Below are 19,597 nucleotides of genomic sequence, written 5' to 3'. Positions count from 1 at the left end.
TTTCGTGTAAACCGTTTAGCGTTTCGTGTGAATCGTGAAGCGTTTCGTGTAAACCGTTTAGCGTTTCGGGCAAAGCGTGCAGCGTTTCGGGCAAAGCGTGTAAATCGTTTCGGGCAAAGCGTGCGAGAACCGTGTGAAACGTTCATCAGATTTCATTCGGAACTCTCTGACAATTTAATTGTTTCAAAATAGCGCTCGTGTTAAACATTACTTTAAACTGATTGGCAAAACTCCTTTGAGATATTCTCGTGAAAGAAATCTATAAGAAATGATATACTTATCTTTTTACAAAATTGAATTAATTTTTAACAAACAAAAGAAAAGCACGCGTATAGAAAGAAGACTAGTTACTGAGACTATTCCGCTGTGTACAACCAGTACACATAACATCGGACATCGGGTAAGACCTGCACCTGGCTGTCAATCAAACTCTGTGTATTCGTTTTCATTGGATGGTCACGCGTCTCTTTTTTTGTCAATAGCCAATAGAAATTTAATGACTTCAAGGTAGTCGGAATCAGTATTTGATGATGCACACAATTTCAATGATAGATTATTTAACATTAATTTGAACAAAATTAAATGTAAACATAGAAAGAAAATATTCTGTTCATTTCTATGAAATGCGGGAAGTAACTTCCTTCTGAATCCCGATTAAAAATATTTCTACATGTTATTATTTTAATTATTTAAACACTGATAACGGAAAACAACAAGTAACTAACACACAGAAAATTTCCTAAAATGTACACATGAAATTAATTATTATGGGAATCTATATGCATGGTACTTAATTGAAATAGATTATGATAGATATATTGTACGCCGTTATGCGGGGCGCCGGTTATGTATACGAATATTGAGACAAAAATCTAAATCATTTATTTTTTGTTCTTTCCGAAATCCAAAATAGTAATGACAACTTTCTTTATTGCTTAATCCATTGATTTTTCTCTGTGATGTTATGTACGGAACATTTATTTACGCGAATGATTAGACATAAAAAAATTAATCGGTTGTTTTATAGCATTTTTCTAACCTATGTGACTAATTTTATTTTACATAACTTTCAAAATTATCAATGTAAATAATTACAGGTTTATTTACAGTTAGTATTTTCACATCGTATTCTCTGAAACCAATAAAAATATTAATGTGAGAACAAAAAACAAATCCCGCCGAATACTGAAAAACCAAATTATCAATGTAAATAATTACAGGTTTATTTACAGTTAGTATTTTTACATCGTATTCTCTGAAACCAATAAAAATATTAATGTGAGAAGAAAAAACAAATCCCGCCAAATACTGAAAAACCGATTTCAGTTTGTAATCATACGGATTTTATTTTTGGTATTGAATATTGTGTTACGGTAACTTTTTTCTCTGGAATTTTTATTATTTACGGGACTAATAATTATAAGAATCATGGATATTTCTTTTGAGCAATAAATATATTTATAGAAGTAATATTTTTGGCTAATTCTGTGAATAAATAATTTTTTGCTTTAAATATAAGTACCAAATTAATCTAATTAATTAATTCAATACTTATGTACATATATGTTTCTAATATCAGTATTTCTATGATATCGTGTTTTCTTGAAATTAATTGTTACTAACAGAGTCAGGGTAAAACTCCGAGAGGACCCGAATCGATCAGAATAAAGGCGTGTCCAAAGCGTGTGAAAAGCGAGCAAATCGTTTCGTGCGAGAATCGTTTCGTGTAAACCGTTCAGCGTTTCGTGTAAATCGTTTAGCGTTTCGGGCAAAGCGTGCAGCGTTTCGTGTAAACCGTTCAGCGTTTCGTGTGAACCGTTTAGCGAGCGTGTAGCGAGCGTGCAGCGAGCGTGTGGTGTAGTAGTACGTTTCAGGGTCTGTAGTAACAACTTAGCCCAATAGTTCTTCCGCAAGCTAGTTAATTAAGAAGCGTGACCATATAGTTTTGTCAAAATTACAAAATCAATTTGTAGCAGCCCAGAAATAAGAATCTCTAATTCAAAATCTTAATCAAAATGGATGGATGTTTTGAGTCACCGAGTCCTGAGTATGTTCGTCCCCCACATGGGTATGATGCATCGCATACGCATAATACATTCATTAATACATGGCTTTAAGGTTAAAAAGGTCAAATAAATGGAACAAGCATTACATGACTAGATTGCCGTATCAGGGCCTTCATTGCAGACACAGGATCGCCAAATATGACAATTTGTTGATAACTTGCTTATATATTCCAGTTTGAGTTTTACTGAATTTCGTACCTGATTAATTTACGTCATTTAGGACTAGGATTATTGGGATGCAGGCTTTGAGTCTCCCGCCTTAGTATGACGTATCGCTTTTGTACAATATTAAATGTCATATATAATAGTATGCATCAGTTTATTGTTTAAAAGGTTACCAAGGTTATAAAACATTCAATACATGACTCAGTACAGAGTACCAGAGGTATCGATGCAGACACAGAATCTCTAGATACGACAACTTATAAAATCGCAATTTGGATATCATTGTCCCAACATTCTGCATATGGTTGCTTAACATCATTTGGGAATGCTGTGCAGTGCTACACGATTCACATAGTTCAATTCTTTTAGTCATCTTTAAAAAAATTGATTGGGAAGTATTAAGATATACTTTAGTATCATAGTGATGAATTTGTAGTACTTACAATTCAAGGTCAAAGCATGGCAATCATTGCAGAAATATGTACAACTTGAGCACTGATTTGTATTCTGATCTACAATGGTCGTTCTCAAACCTCATATGAACTTCTCATACAATCATTTTTTTGTTTGTTAAGTAACCGTTTCCCTAATGTTTTCTTTAGTGTTAATATTATGTGAGAAAATGTATATTATAGCGTAATTATCTCCTAGTGTATCCTGGAAATAAAAGTTTCGATATATGCAAGTAATATTCCAACCTTTAACATCAGGAACATTTCTAAATGTTAATTCAACTTTTTCTGTATAACTTAACAAAACATATCAATTAGAATATCTGAATATATTAAAGTAACCTTTTAAAAGGCATGCTTAATAACAGAAAAGAGTATTCTAAATAATTATATTAAATTTCGTCATACATGTATTAATGATGGACTATTATATTTTTAGGTCAAAATACCAAATTGAAACAATTTGTCATCACAATAATTTCTTAACTAAAAACTTGGTTAAATAATTGTCTGTTTGCAAATTCTTTGCAAAACTCATTACAAGTATGTAAATCAGAATTATTAAAAGCTAATGATTCGGTATTGCAAAGCATAGTAGATGCTGACATTCCTACTTATATTAGTTTATGTTAAAGATATGATGTTTGTGTTACATATTTTTCAGTAAGGTTCTCATTTCGCTTAAATTCAATCTATCAGATGGAAGAAAGATAAAATAAATATAAATATCCTCTAGCATCGTATATATTACATGTAGAATTACACGTGTACTTTTCAGTTAGTTAAAATTCCTTCCTGACAAATAAAATATGATAAATTTAGAAGTGAAAGTTTTTATATGATGAAATCAGAAAAAAAGAATATTTGGGTTTTTTTTAATGAAATTTTAGATATATACAATATAGATATGCAAAATAGTGTTAAACAACAAATATATACTAAACTAAACTTCATGCCACCATGAGGTCAGAATGTGACTCCGTAAAATATTCCATACTTTGATTTAAAAATTACATTAGAAAGGGATTCCAAAATTAACGATGTTTTTTAATTTGGATGAACCGTAAACTATTCAATTTAAACACACGTATAGTTTGTAATTTAAAAAAAACCCTTAAATATAGATATATATCCCATTTTTTTGTTTTAAATTTTCAAGAGACAAATGTCAAAAATAATTGACATACCATCATTTATTTTAATTTTTCTCCAGACGAAATATTTCTGAGGAAGACCACAACCCGGGTTGACCTTATAGAACCTTCTATGGCAATATGGTCCGGACATTTCTCCCGCTGTAGTGACTGTGCCTCGAAGTGTATCCAGGAACCGGACTGTGTGTCTTTATTGTACAACATGGCTAACGAGTCATGTGACCTCTTCAACGTGATTTACGACAGTGACGACAGAGGTGAGGTCGACTATTACTGGGTGCTACAGGCAGGTGGTTCTAGATGGGGTAAGCTGGAAAAGGAACGGTGAGCATATTTGCAAATCGTTTGTCGAGTTAAATTAATTTCGAAATCGCTATGCAATTAAGACAACTTTGTGTTTTAAAGACATTATACTAATTTCATTCTGGTTGTAACGCGCTTTTTGATTGGCTAAAAAGTATCTTATATCGTAAAAAGAATGTTGCCTTCGTCATAGTAAGACTAACGTCAAAAACGTTTCAATTCGCCTGCGTTACGTTTGAATTTTGTACAAATTTACGTCATTTTAAAGGTCAAATGACCGTTTTTATCTACAATGAAGAGTAGAAAATTAAATTATAAGCAATGAATTCAATATTTATTATTTGATACGATATACAATGGTTTAAAACAGTTTACACCTTTTTAATACATTGTTTCGCGGTTTTTAAAGCAGTAACTGCACCAAACCATTTTATATCGTCCTTATATAAATAAATTGTTCTGAAACAGTTCCACATATGAAAGGTGTTTAATAATGACCTTTTTAAACATCAGATTGATAAATAAAAAAAATTAACTGCAAGCTTTTAATATTTTTTTCTTCGCAGTTCCAGAGTCGTGCCTCAACCTGTCAACTTGTTCTGGGATGACAACAGACGGGGAATACTGGGTCTATCCACCTGTTACAAATCGGAGAACGAAAATATACTGTCACAACCTAGCGACTGAACCTTCAAATTTTATAACTTTAAAATACTCCAACAATTTTATCATTCATGACAAGTCAAATTGGATAATACAGCACGAACAGTGCCAATCATCTATTCAACCTCCATTGAAAAAGACGGAGTTTTTAAAAGTTAAATTAGAGACAGAGGTGACAATTAAAAAACATGATAGTTTTTTGTATAACCGCTTAGATCAAATCTTAATTTTTAATTATGTCTTCGTGAGGTTAAAATTAAAAAAAAATGAAACATTGATGTTTACAGATCATGGTGGTAAATGAAAGCGATTTCACGTTCACTTCGCAAACAGGGTCGAAACCAATGCAGTATGGATATGCTTTCGACTGTAACGGGGGACAACTCGGGGACCATTGTCCTCACTTTGGGACAGCCACCATTGATACTAGAGGGACTGGACTGATCGTTGATCCTACAGTATTAATGAATATTGATTATATTTTGTAATGCTTTCGTTGCTGCATTACTGCATTTTTTTATGCATAAATTTTCTCAGAGAATTTAACACACACACGGTTTTAACGTTGCAAAATAGTTGTTAACGAATGTAATTTATAAGCTATAAATAATTATTTTTCTCTCATTAAAACGGAATAAGGCTAGCTAACTTTGCTTACTGGCGCAAATATCAGATTATGCTTTTACTATATCGTTAACCCCAATACACCATTTGAAATGTGTAGTAAACATTTTTAACTTATACAGGACAGCAATGCATGCGTTTAGGTTATTTTTTTTTCTTTTTAAAATTTAAAGAAATTATAACTATCTGCTGATTTGTCTTTGCATAATCCAATGTTATTGAATGTTGTCTCTACATTTGCTTCTTTAAACAGTTTTGTAAACATGATTGTGCTTAAGGTACCTCACTTCACTTAATCTTATACCTCTTAAAACACTACGTCACAAGATGGCAATTTAAATGTTTTGTTAAACTGTTTATATCTTTTGATTGGGTTGTATATCGTCGTAGCTCAGTGGTTAAAATATTGGTAAAAATGAGACATTCAATATACAAGAAGATCTATGATCAAGTCACGGCGGTACGCCTGATATTTGTTATACCTATCAAATATATACCAGGCAAAATAGGACAACTGTTACAATAAGTATATTAAAACAAGAATAAACTATCGCAGAATTAATTTTAATTTTCGTTAAAAGTCATAAAAATGCAAACCTTAAAAATTTTCCGATAAAACATTTGGTTTAACCTGTAGCAGTTTTACAGCACTTAAATAAAATTATAATTGTTTAAGAAGTGTTTGAGTTAGTTAGATGTTCTGGATTGCATAAGGAGATAATGTACAAATGTATTTCTATAATTTTTGTTTTCTTAGTTATTGTCGCATTGTTTTAATGGAGTGAGAGTTTTTTTTTCCAAAGTCATGGAAGGAGCCTGACTTGTTAATTGATTTTTTATTTCAGGTTGAATTTGGCGCGTTTCCTTATCCTGAATCCTTTGAAGGATCTACAGAGGATTTTAATCGTTCTGCTCTCGGAGATCAGATATCATTCACCTGTGCTGGATGGTGTGGTTCTTGTGGACCGATCTCTGGACCAATCAGATTTCAGCATTCCACGGAATTCAGTAAGTGTAAGACATCTTCACTATACCATATAATTAAAAATGAACAACTAACAAAATATAACGAAATTATGTATTCTACTTTTTTCAGTTTCAGCTGCAGATGCTCAAGCCATTATTTGTCACAAGTAAACCATGGCCTTCCATTATGACGATACAAGTATATTTACATTTTAATATGCCAGCCCATATACACACAGTTCATACCTGGCAAAACCTCTTGCTTAAATGCTCAATAATGAACACGACAAAATTTCAAAACGCCGCTGAGGTTTCCATTTTTATTGCTGCTGTTTGATAAATCCATTAGGATAAATACAAGTATAAAGCAGAGTATTTATATCCAAAGTTCTTTTTCTACAATGCAACCTTATTTACAAATCGTTTTACAGTTGTTTTGACTGCAAGTTAATGGTATGCCACTTTCATAAAGTGTTGCTTTAACAGGAAAAAAATACTTAGTAATATTTGTGAAAGGGGTTTCAAAACAATTAATCACTAAACAATACTTGTTTAAGTTATAATGTTAAATTGATTTAAGGATTTACAGTTGATTATACCAGTTAATATAAACACATTTCCTACATGTAAAAACATCTTGCTTCAATCATAGATGATTGCGTTTGAATTTCAAAACGGCACTGACGTTTTTAAATTGCTGTCGTTTACGAAACGATGAACATTTAAACATGTATCTAGTAACGTTTATAAATCCAGAGGATTTGTTTTGAGTAGCTTGTCGTCTTTTCAATACTTTATTACTACAAATCAATCTTGTTTGCATGTCGCCTGAATAGTTCTATTGACTGCAAGTTAATGGTATGCCACTTTGTGAAATTGTGCTTTTACGAGGAGAAAACTACTTGCTTATATTTGTGGATGACAATTCAAAAACATTTGATCAGTAGACAATACTAGTTCAAGTTATAGTATAAAGTAGAAATATAAACATTTTAACTCTCTGCTCAAGATATCATGAGTATGCAAAATGAAAAAGACCCGTTTTTCGAATTAAAATGAGAACATGTACATGTAGTCAATGGGTAAAACACTAATACATTTATTCCATATTATTATTTTTATTAAATTTTACATATGTTCTTATGATTTATATAAAAATAGTCCACTACTGTATTTTTCATAGACATTAATGCAAACATATCGGTTCATAGCTCTGGCCCCAGTATTTGTTCAGTAACGAGGGCCCCCTTTCATGAAAGCACGACAAATGTTCTCTCTCCTGTTCAATTATTGTGGTTTGAAGTCAGATATGTTTTTCGGCAAAATGTGTTTCTATTGAAAAACTATAAAAGAGTAAAAGTAGGGATCGTGACAATTTTGGTAAGGGTGTACATCAAACAATTTCAATATTTTCCTTCAATGATTACCTAATTTTGAAACTTGCATTTAAAATTGCAAATCCCTTTTTCCGACATGTGCTACATGTAAGCATTCTTATTTTAGAATTTTCCAATAAATGTATATTTACATTGCAAGTATAGGAACTGCATGTGTGTTTTACTTAAATGCACTACTTTGTTTTCCTATCGATTTTAAAAATAGTTATAGGGACATACCCTGTTTTTTTTTGTTGTAATACTATTCGTGAAGGTAATTCTAGTGGTTTTTGTGGCTGAGACTTCAAACGACGTGATTGATGTAATTCTAGTTTTGGCACGCATTAGTAATATTGCTCGGACGATCATTCATGAATCATGTATTTGATTTAACGTGTTCGGTGCCTTCAATACAAACACAGCTCGTTGTTTTTATTTTTTTTTGTGAAAAGTAGAGACAAACCATAGATATATTTCCATAATGGGGGAAATGTATTTGACGGAAAGGGTGGAGTCGTACTGCGCTGATTTCTTGGATTTTTCTGTTAGGAAAAATGTCTATTCAGTAAATTTCAAACTTCTTTCCAAAATTTCTAAAAACATTTTGTAAAAGTTTATATCAATAATGTGAGGGTTAACATGTTGAAGAAACTATTGTGCAAAACCCGTTGGTCAATTTGTATAAAATATGTTTTTGTTTAGAAATATCTAAAAATAATAAATGTTGTTATATTTTGAAAAGTCGCGAAAAGATAAATGTAATATTGTTTTATATTTCCTGAATAAAATCAGTAAATCATTTTTTATCAAATAATTATCATTTGATATCCTAAAATTATAACTTCAAATGGGAATATTGTTTCATTGGTGAATAACTCTTCGAGAGAATGCTTCAGTGTGTTTAAATCTTACTGATGAATTTGGACCATATGAACATGCAAAATACAGTAAAACATGCTTATAACGAAGTCCCAGGGACGGGAAATTTTACTCCGTTATAAGCGTTATATGTTACATCAGTTAAGTTTGCAACATGTAATAAAGAGACGGTGAATGAAAATGACTTCGCTGTTAGCGTCAATTAATCATAAGAGTGTTCGTTATAACCGTGTTGTACTGTATTTTAACCTTTTTAGTTGGTTTAAAAGTTAGACACAACTTAAAGCATAAGCATTGAATATGTAATGCCCTTTGTAAGGTACTTTACATTTCCTATTCAAATTACATTGATAAAGAGAGCGTTTTGTATTTACTTCTATGAATGGTTGTAAAAAAATGGACATAAATAACTACATATGTAAATACCTTTCATAATATATTTTAAGTTTAAAGCGCATAGTTTTATTTATCTTTTCAATGCTAAATATAATTTTTTTTTCGATGCCTAGATGAGACAAGGTGATTGTTCATTCAGATGTAAATATAGTCATTGTAGATCCTTACATCCGCCGATATCAGGCAACCATTGTTATCAATTTATCTCACACATGCTGATATTTGTTTAACATTGACTTGTTTTCAACATTTTCCCGGATTATATTAAACCGCTTTTATGCACGTTGCTTGCCAATTGTAAGGAAATCTTTGTTGTGTCGCTGCTTATGAATACATGCATATGTTTGTTGTAAAGAATGCTGTTTATTGTGCATAAATTTATTATAGTTGCTATATGATGTTATAATAAAATATTTTTAACAACGATTTATTTTGTTGTATTTTCAACCGGTTTAGTCCAAAGCAAAACTAGTTAAACATTTAAAAATTAACTGATGTTAACTTTATAATGAATTTCAGTATAACATTGTATTATTAAGACTCGCTAATGAATCACCGAAAGCGTAGAAAAATATTTTATAAAGCGAATAATCATTATTGTCTGCTTTTTTAATCCACATATGCGTGCCCTTATCAAGTTTTGCAGTGAAAAAAATCCACAATTTTCCCAACCAACTGCACGGCTAACAAATAAAAAACCCACAATTAGTTAGAGAAGACTACAAATGTGTCCATCCATCCATCTCATGTTTTAAAGAGATACAGTATAGTACGCATATTCGTGTCCATTTAACCTTTAAATGTCATTGGTAGATTCGTAAACATGTATTGGTCGTATTTACTTGTTCCAAATCAAAGACAATTGGTTTATAGCCATTGAAAAAAAGATGTCGAGTTTTACAAAACAAAAGTTACTCTTTATTGTTTTTTAAAGGATTGTGTTAGTTAAAATAATCCAAATTAGGAACAGTGCAATATAAAACTTGTTCAAGTCGTTTTAACTTTGACTGAATATCTTAGAAGGATTTTTGATGCAATCAATACTGACACTTGATACATGAATTCCAAAATTATATACACGAACCATTTTAAAACGAATGTCTTTTGAAAAAAATATGCATTTTTTAAACATCACCAGTTTGGTATATCCATATTGTTTGCAATGCAGTATTCCCGTGTACTTTATATTCATTATAGCGATATACCTGTCTCGGTCAGTCACTTAGCGCTATATTGCTCTCTAAATTAAAACTCGTATTTAACCTATTATTTGAATGCATTCACTCAATTTGATAAAATAAATAAATAAAAAAAAAGAACCCACGAACAACTAAAAGCATCATTACAGGTTTTTTTTTAAAATAGCGTCAAATAATCAAACATATTTCACTCAACGTTTGACACTATTTGATATCGTAATTTTGAAATTTTTCTAATTTTTAGGGCGAATATTTAGAAATTTGCTTCAGTGATACGTGTCTAGCTATTACTTTCAGTTTGTTTGATTTGCTTTACCAAAGGAAACAGTACAATGTTTTTTGGGATTTTTTTTTTTTCGTTTTTTTTTTTTTTTGCTGAGACCTATATAAAACACACGTACATGTTTAAATTTGCATTAACCTGACTAATAAACCTGCTTTGATCAATGGTATTAGATATGCGTTAAACATCTACCGAAATGACTTGGCAACATCGATATATAGCAACCCAGGATTTCTGGCATATAACTTGAAACATCGTGACTATAAAAATCAAAAATAGTTATAATGAGGAACACTTCCCGGATAAATATCTGAAGAAAAAAAAATGGTTTTGTTCTTGTTACTTTTCCGTTTGAAAAATGATATTTTCTACATTATCTAGAACTTCTTTTACAGTTATTTATACATTATTAAAATATAACAAAAATCCGGTATAAATATCTTCTAACAGACTATAACACAGTAAAGATTTGTAGTATTACATATATTATAATTATACAATTATATTATAATATTCACATTCAATTCTGACAGGTATCATCGTAAACTTATTTTTCACCGAATATGACCATTTCAAATTTATAGTGTATGGTCTAGTTGATAAGACACGATTACCAACAGTTTAGATTGAAGTCATCCTTTCGTAAGTTCTATGGTCGTTAAAACGACGTCAACCTTGTCAGCAAATACTTGTTCGGCTAGGTCGAATGCTGACTGACTGTTTTCTTACTCATTGTCAGACCATTGTTAATCATCGAATTGTCTACAGATTTTTACGTTTTCCCGATTACGACAGAGAGCACACGGCGGGTGTGATTGGTCAGCAGAGGGTGCTCACCCCTTAATGGCATCTAACCCTTCCTCTACATTTAAAAGGTCCGTGTTTGCTCTGCTCCTTATTTATACTTTTTGAATTGCACTTTTGAGTTTGAGCACTGTTCGTCATTGACACATTTCATAAACAACGGTAGTATTCTCCTGTAGAATAAATGGACATATTTTTTTCAGTAGATGTACCAAGTGTGTGAAAATATAATGATAACAAGATTTTAACTGCTTTTTTTGTTTATCAAAATAATAACAATGATAATAATTTGCAATTTTATGAAAGAGATAAAAATATCATGAATAACAAATGATACAGTAAACTTGTTTAAAATGCGAAAGTTATTTCTTGAAATATTGGCCAGATTAGGCAAAATTCGGTTTCAAAACATTGTTGTAAATTAATATACGTATATAATGCAGTTGGTCTTAATCGTCTATTCTTGCAAAATTTCCAATTCTTGTGAAGTATATCAGACCTCATTCAACAAGTTTGAATATAAATTCACCTAAAGGTGACATAGAAGGTCAATATAACATTTGATGGATTAAAAACAGATCGTCCAATGAGTTATCGTGTTTATATATCTCTTTCATCTTTGACTATAGCTTCAAGCTAAAATCTTCGCTAGACAACTCTTAAACTAAGGTTTATGTATCAATGTGTCGCTGAACTATATAATAAAACAATTTTGTCTGGTTCTTCGATCAATATGATGCATTCGTCTCGGTAAATACTGTTACAGTATTTTTAGGGTAACTATATCACTGTATTGAGCTCAAAACAGCAAAATTTGTATAGTATCCATAAGGAAAAAATGCAGAATGCCCTGAGTGGTTTGAGATACATTATGTAAGTTTTAGACCACTTGTATTTTTGTGCATCGTGACATTTCAACTTACATGTACATTGAATGTCTTCTATAGCATTAACGTAGAACACATTTTAAATTGAATTATATCATTTAAAAGAACGGTTACATCAATATTCAACCGTTTGCAAAAATATTTTAAAAAAACCCACCGAACCATTAAACTATTTAAACGTGACAATTTAAAGATCAAACATAGTTTGTAACAATTGAGCATTGAATTTTAAAAGTCTACGTTACCGTTAATCCAGTTTATTCAAACCTCGTTGTTATAAATAATTCTTCTCTAATCTACAGTTAAAAATACAGAAGGAATTATAAGTAAACCATTTCTCTAAACGAACAGTTCCTTAGTGGCAACTTTTTATTAACGGGTTGATGTAAATTTGATTTCTTAAGCGCAGGATAATGATACGAAACACGTTTAGAATCACCACGGTTCAATTTTTCTTTCTTCTCACCATTCTCTATTCAACTCTCGGAAAATTTGCTAAGAGTTCCAATTTTGTAATAACCACACTCTAAGTAGTACTTATATGATTGTTATAAATTGTATCGAATTGGATTAACTTAAAATTCATATATTCGATCTGTCCTATCATTTTCATTCTTTGTAAGAGAAAATCATTTCAACTTTTGCATGACATATAAAGTTTACATCTAATAACAGAAAAACAATTCAGTTTAGTCCATTTGATATAGACAATAGTTTATGTTCATTTTAAACGTTCAATATATTCAACGTTTATCATAGTCTTCTATTAAGATAAGCTTTGATTTCTTGTCATTTTTGCATTAAGTATATATTAAACATTCATAGCACGATGGACTCTAGAAATATATCTTTACTGCGCATAATAGTTATATAAATGGTTTTCTAAAAGTATCAACACAAAACAAAATGTTAATGCCAAATGAATCAAATATTCTATTTTTGTTTAAATTATTAACACTATCATTATTTTTATCATTATTGCTATTATAAGATTTTAATGTCAATTAAAAAAAAATATTTATCTCATCTCTTTTTGTGTCATGGGGTCTATGGAAAAGAGATGTAAAAAACATTGGAATTATTCAAAACATTATTATATTTTCTTAGAATTCTAATTTTTTTTTCTAAACTGTATACACTTAAGAGATTTAGTAAATATTCTTAGATGTAGAATTTACAAGTAAGTTTCTTAAGAAAAAAAATTTTCAAATTAGGTAATGGACAATATGAAAATCATTTTACAAATGAGTGAGGTTTTAAAAACTGACGGCATTTCATTTATCGTGTCTTATATTAAAAAATAAATGTCAATACAATGTAATGAATGACATTTACTTTAATGCAGCTCCTAAACAAAGTGTGATTCTATTAAAACGCGACATTATATTTGATAGAAATATTATAGAGATCACAATTTTAAAGTCAATTGAATGATTTTCTTAATATCGATTATCGTTATATAAAAAAAATCAAGCTAAAGCCAATCTTGTATTGTTAAAAAACTATTGAAGTGCGCTAATGTATTTAGTTGGAATAAAAGTGTTTACACACAATTCCAAATACCCAAGGTTAAAGTGGCCATTTACCTTGACGATATACTATTGAAGTGTCCAATGAAAAAGACATGATCCTCTTGCTGTTCGAGAACAATTAGCCTACCAGTTAGTATGCATTTTGCATTTTACGTGACCAGTTTTATTCGTTTTTTATTTAACATGTACCAAAGTTCAAAAATGATATATCTATGGATATATAATTAATAATACTTTTTAACGAAATCTCGCAAGATAGTTGTTATATATTTTCAAACGTATATATTTGCAAAATATGTCTAATCCGAAGAATCATCCTCCTCCTTAAGAATGTTGCATAACCGTGTTTACAAAACGTTCATCTAACTAATAAAAGTGATAAACTAACCATTTTTTGCCCTATCATGATAATAAAATTCGGAAACTTAATGAACTATTTTTATGAGCATTAGCACGTAGTGTTTTAGCCAGTTAAGCACGAAAATTATTTCAGACAAATTACAAGTACATCATATGCCGAGCTATATTAACGTTAAAGTTTTAGATACAACTGTAAGTTAAAATATTTTTACAGAGCTTTACAGAGATAGTCCAGATTATCCGAAGTTAGCGAAACTCATTAACGAAAGTGCAGCTGATATTATTTTGACGTATCCTCATGTTTTGGACAATTTAGTACAACATGGACTTTGCTGTGATTCAATAAAATGGTTTCAATCGACTAGCGCTGGTAAGGTACTTATAGACGCCAAAGCCAATTACGATATCAGATCCTCGGCTATGTTTGATATCTCAAAATTATCCGGACTTTTTAATCGCATGATAAATTAGTGTTTTATATAGATAAAAATAAGTCGTGTAGTACTATTTTTATTGTCAGTTATTCAGCGTAATGATAGGCTTGATGACTTGACGGAGATCCACTACATATAGGTTACAGAGTTCGATGCACCGTTACAACTTCTTTATCTCAACCTGTGTATTTATTCCATTATATTCATCGTTAAAAATTTTGCAATAATTTAAATGCATGGATACCATCAAAAAATGTCATCATACCCCTTTTAAACGAGGTTAGGGGGCAGGGGGTTATATAGAAATCACCATGTCCATTCGTCTGTCAGTCAGTTTGTCTCTGTCTGTGTAAAATTCGAGTCCAATCCATATCTATCTGATCTAAAAGCATTGGAAGTTCTTACTTCACAAAGAGATTGCTTATAACCTGACGGTGTGCCATGGCATTGACCAAAGGTTATTTGGGCAATTTCAAGGTCATTGTTTACAGAAAAATTTAATACCTTTCTGTGTCATATCTTGTTTTAAAGGAAATGATTAGAAACAAAACTTTGACACAAAGCTTGCTTGTGTCTGACCTGTAAATATATCCTGACTTTAGTAAGTTGTATGTCACTATAAGAAAAAGAAGCAACCAATATTTTCGAATACAGAAGTACTTGTGTTAAGATTTCTTTTTCATACCGAGAAGTATCATTTGTGAGCTTGCTCACAGTACCTATAGTTTTATTTTATTTCATTTTTATAGCTTCAAAGAAATATAACATTTGTACAATGAACCAAATAATTTTGGGCTGAGGGTTGGACAACCTTATACGAAAATTAAAGGTCAATTAGAAGCAACTACCATTTCTTCGTATATTAGTTTAGATAATCATTTCGGAGATTTATCTAAAATGTAATCTAAAAACTTGTCGGTATATTTCACTTTAAAATGTGAATTATTGAAATGCATTGATTTCCTTCCTCATTGTTGTACCTTTTTTTATCAAGGTGCAGAGGAATTGTTCCATGCATTCCCAAAGGTAATTTATTTTGTAACACGATTGTTACGGTTATACAGTCATGTGATATAAATGAACATTAATCTAGAAACTGATTTAATCTATATATTTCATGATTTTATACAAATTGTTTTGTTCCATAGCTGTATTTTAGCTTTTCTGCTACCAGTAATGAATAAAATAAAGCCATGGCAAAGAAAGACTTGGGGGGGGGGTGGTAACTTTACAATACGGGTATTGTTTAATATTAAACAATCGTTACTTCCATTCTTTTGTCGACTTAATACATCCCAGTGAATTTAGAATAAAAGATACCACCAAATCTGAGTCGTCTGTTTCAAATTTAGTTATTTTACTGGGAAAAGACAAAAATACATGTAGTCTAAACACTGTTCGTTATCGCCACATTTCATTCAAAACATTTTCCAACAGTTAACAACTTTTGGGTCCAGTTTATTTTTTAGTAAAAATGGAAATAAAAAATTAAATTGAGGCTATGATTTAGAAAATGATAGCACAAAAAATAAAAATAAAGAATTTTCTGTTGGCAATAATCACTATGGGTAAAATAGGTATTGTTGCCTAAAATTCTATAAAGTTCGACATATAGAGAAATAAAAACAAAGAAAGAGAGAAAGCGGGAGTTAATGAAAGTGAATGCATATGGCGTGTAAATGCCTTTTTTTACGATATTCATCATATTGTCAAAGCCTTTTAGTCATTAGATGAATATGAAGAACAAATATTCTTATGTTATAGAATAAAAAAAAATGAGATATTAATATGCAATAGGAGCAATAAAAATAAGATATTAATATGCAACAGGAGTATAATAAGTAAATGAGGGGGAGATGAACTTCCTGTTTTAAATGATGTCTATTTGGTGTTTAGGGGTGGTGTTGGCGTTGTTTGATTACTTTAGAATAGGACAAGCTGTGTTTACATGACAAAGAATTGTCAGCCCTGTATCTTGCTTATTACTCCATGAATGACTCTCAAATTACATTTGATCATTAGAAATGCATTTCTAAACCATTGTAAATAATAGAAACAGAAATATAGAATTTGAACAAAATCGTGACCATGCCCCTTTAAGATTAATTTATGATTCAGCGCTTAAAATATTTGAACAAAATAAATGTTCAAGTAAATTTCAGTGAATTGGCATAATAAGTGATTAATAATTGTATACTTTAAAAAGACGAAAAAAGCATACAGTACATTATATGTTTGCAGTTATTTGCAAATTGTAGCCACCAGACCATATGGTATTCACACGTATGGGTGAAGGGTTTGGGGGTTGATGGCTGAGTATGTACTAGGCCAGATTATTTCCCGGGAACATTACTTCCCTCAGATGGCGGAGTACCAACGACAGAAGGTCTGGAGCAGGTATAAAGAAATTTCATTTATCTCTTTATTAACTGTCGCCGTGAAAATAGAACTTGGTATTTAAAGACGATGATCTTTATAACCTTAAACTATTATTCAATTTCAGATCTAAATTTATCCAGAAGCGGTCTTTAGCTTCATTGACGATTGGAATTCTGGGAACTGGTGCTATTGGCATTAAGAGTACGATACTGTGTGTCTTAGAAATGAAAACTAGTGTGTCAATTTACAGTAACTATCGTGCAAGGTTTCCTTTATCTCAATCATAAGTTGGCACTAGTACTAATACTAATCAATATTAAAGCATCGCATAAACCATGTAATTTTTGTTAACTTTATGACGGAAATAAATTTATAAAGATCTGAGTATTTATAAATTGAAGATACGTTTGTGATTCACTTCATCGGTCATTTGTGTTACTGATAACACGAGAAATAGCCAACAAAGCAGATTGTTTGTCAGAGTGTTGAATGCTAGATTGGCAGTAGAATAATTTTACTGATCAGATGTAAGAGCATTAATCTACAGGGTTAAACAGAACTAAAGTTTCAATTTGGTTGAAAGTTTTAAATAAAATGATATGACATATACTGGTTGCTTTATTTTGGTCTGTGTAGTTGCTGAGGCATCCAGGGCATTTGGAATGACAGTCAAAGGACTTGCTAGAACAATGAAAGAATCGATCATGCCTCCCTTTGATGTTATTCTGTAAGCCATATGTAATTATATGTTCTGTTTATAACAACAACAATGAAATACGACGTTGAATTATGATCAATATATATTTATTATAAAATGTTTGCAGAAATTTTCATAAGTTACAATAAATATCAGAGAGCCATTTTGATTTATACAGACAGAACCAGGATCTCCCCAAATTTCTTGCCGGATGTGACTATGTCTGCAGTGTTCTACCAAGCACAGTGGAAACCAAAGGGATGTTATCTGGAGATGTTTTAAAAGCATGCAAAGAAAAGGTTAAGCTAGCTTATCAAATTTTATCATGTAGCTTCAAAGGTTGTAAAGTACTGTGTATGCTAGTAAAAATGTTAAAAGAATAATAACACACTCATATTTGCATTGAAATATAACAATCGGAACATCTCTCGACTTTTTGCGTGATGATTTTTCCCGATCTGTAGTGACAAGTTTGTTTATATATTTCTTAGTTTTTTTCATTATTCTATTCTATTCATTATTCTAATTTTTAAAATTCTTTTATTATTCGTTTTTTGCTCTGGCGCTAGAAGGAAGAATTTGATGTGAGAATGAAACAAATCGTTGTTTCACTGATCCACGTCCCAATTGTCTGCAAAAAGAAGCGTTGAAACATGTAGTAATTGACTTTTAATTGATATTCTTCTAAATTACAGAAAACTATCTTCATTAATGTAGGTCGAGGGGACGTTATTGACGAAGCTTCTGTGTTTAAGGCTTTGAAGTAAGTTTTCTTTATTCAAAATAGTTTATACATGCTTATAAAGTGTACCCCGCTTACATCCCAATAGTTACTTTTTCAGGTAAAAACTATTATATTAACCGGGCTGTAAATATGACTAAATTCACTGTGTTCAAGTATGATATCTGCCTATTCATGTTATTTTTTTTTTTAACTCAAAACAATCAAAATATCACAATTATGAAAGCTTTCTTCTAAAACATACATTTAATTTTGTGTTCACAGTAAGTAATTATCATGATTACATGACATAAATATAACCATGCATTATATGTTACACTTAACAGCATGGGTTGGATAGGTGGTGCCATTTTGGACGCCATAGACAGGGAACCACTGCCCGCGGACAGTCCGCTGTGGACACACCCTCACATTTCGGGACCCGTTACGACTGACAAAGTACAAGCTTTCTATGTCTATATTTTATACATGTATGAACCAACACAAGGAATCGATTTTGTAATCTATAAGCATAGTCCATTACATGTCATCAATGATTATTTTGATGTTTAATCATAACATTGCTAAAATTGTATAAATTCATTTTACCGTTGTGAATATTTTCTTTCTAAAATTAAAACGAAATACTATCATAATATATCCCACCTTATCATCTGCCATGGTAAATAGGCATTAAAACTATTCACCGGCTGCATTCCGGGCGGATTTCTCTTGTGGGTTTTTTTTCTTTTAACTCGGAACACCTCGTGTGTAAAACGAGTCGCTACGTTAAATTCAATGTTAAATCAGTATTCTGTTGAGCATTAACAAGATCTGCATCGCCTAAAAATCAAGTTTTTTGGGTATGATATTAAAATACCTATTCACTGGCTATTCGGACGATAGCAAGTTTACATTTCCCTCGGCTTTGTCTCCTTAAATAGTTGCTGTCCAGGGGACAATAAACTTGCTATCGTTCCCATAGCCAGTAAACAGGTATATCATAAGGAATAATTTAAGGAGTCATTCTTTGGATATCATGAATTGGTCAAATACGGTCGGGTAAATTATATACATCATAATGCCATTTGGGCTCTATAAGATTTGATCACCCACGACCATTGTTGATCACCTCACAATAGTCAAAGAACATTCCGTATTCCATAGATATTGCTATGCTTTACGGTCTAGAAAAAAGATAATGCAATGACACTCTGTTGATCTATTTGTTTTATCTTTATCGTTTTTCATCAAACG

At 31.1% G+C, this 19,597-nt stretch overlaps 2 protein-coding genes across 4 annotated transcripts in view; both read left to right on the top strand.

The window, feature by feature from the left end:
* The first annotated feature begins 3,902 nt into the window (after positions 1–3,902).
* Positions 3,903–6,881, top strand: LOC105325804 (A disintegrin and metalloproteinase with thrombospondin motifs 9). The gene is made up of 5 exons (XM_020066158.3): positions 3,903–4,142; positions 4,707–4,975; positions 5,091–5,261; positions 6,273–6,435; positions 6,524–6,881. The coding sequence occupies exons 1-5, from the start codon at positions 3,950–3,952 to the stop codon at positions 6,562–6,564; spliced, it is 837 nt and encodes a 278-aa protein (XP_019921717.2). The 5' UTR covers positions 3,903–3,949; the 3' UTR covers positions 6,565–6,881.
* A 7,421-nt stretch (positions 6,882–14,302) lies between these two features.
* The window catches only part of LOC109620656 (glyoxylate/hydroxypyruvate reductase A), a 32,564-nt gene continuing 27,269 nt past the window's right edge, over positions 14,303–19,597 (top strand). Inside the window, exons 1-8 of one of the 3 annotated variants that reach the window (XM_066081022.1) lie at positions 14,304–14,479; positions 15,538–15,569; positions 16,785–16,940; positions 17,047–17,123; positions 17,559–17,649; positions 17,798–17,918; positions 18,315–18,382; positions 18,688–18,799. In XM_066081022.1, coding sequence (XP_065937094.1) covers positions 16,852–16,940; positions 17,047–17,123; positions 17,559–17,649; positions 17,798–17,918; positions 18,315–18,382; positions 18,688–18,799 — 558 coding nt within the window. In that variant the 5' untranslated portion in view covers positions 14,304–14,479; positions 15,538–15,569; positions 16,785–16,851. Of the gene's footprint in view, positions 14,480–15,537; positions 15,570–16,784; positions 16,941–17,046; positions 17,124–17,558; positions 17,650–17,797; positions 17,919–18,314; positions 18,383–18,687; positions 18,800–19,597 lie in introns of all 3 variants that reach the window. The other 2 variants (XM_066081021.1, XM_066081023.1) reach the window with 2 other exon arrangements.

The sequence above is a fragment of the Magallana gigas genome, chromosome 4 (genome assembly GCF_963853765.1).
Source record: "Magallana gigas chromosome 4, xbMagGiga1.1, whole genome shotgun sequence".
Lineage (NCBI taxonomy): Eukaryota > Metazoa > Mollusca > Bivalvia > Ostreida > Ostreidae > Magallana > Magallana gigas.
This window is presented reverse-complemented; position numbering and strand designations above follow the sequence as displayed.

Excerpts from the sequence above, each read along its gene's own strand:
- LOC105325804 (XM_020066158.3), top strand. The coding sequence starts at position 3,950 with ATGGCAATATGGTCCGGACATTTCTCCCGCTGTAGTGACTGTGCCTCG. Across the intron at positions 4,976-5,090 it reads AAGTTAAATTAGAGACAGAG|ATCATGGTGGTAAATGAAAG; the intron begins GTGACAATTAAA and ends TGATGTTTACAG. Across the intron at positions 6,436-6,523 it reads TCAGCATTCCACGGAATTCA|TTTCAGCTGCAGATGCTCAA; the intron begins GTAAGTGTAAGA and ends TACTTTTTTCAG.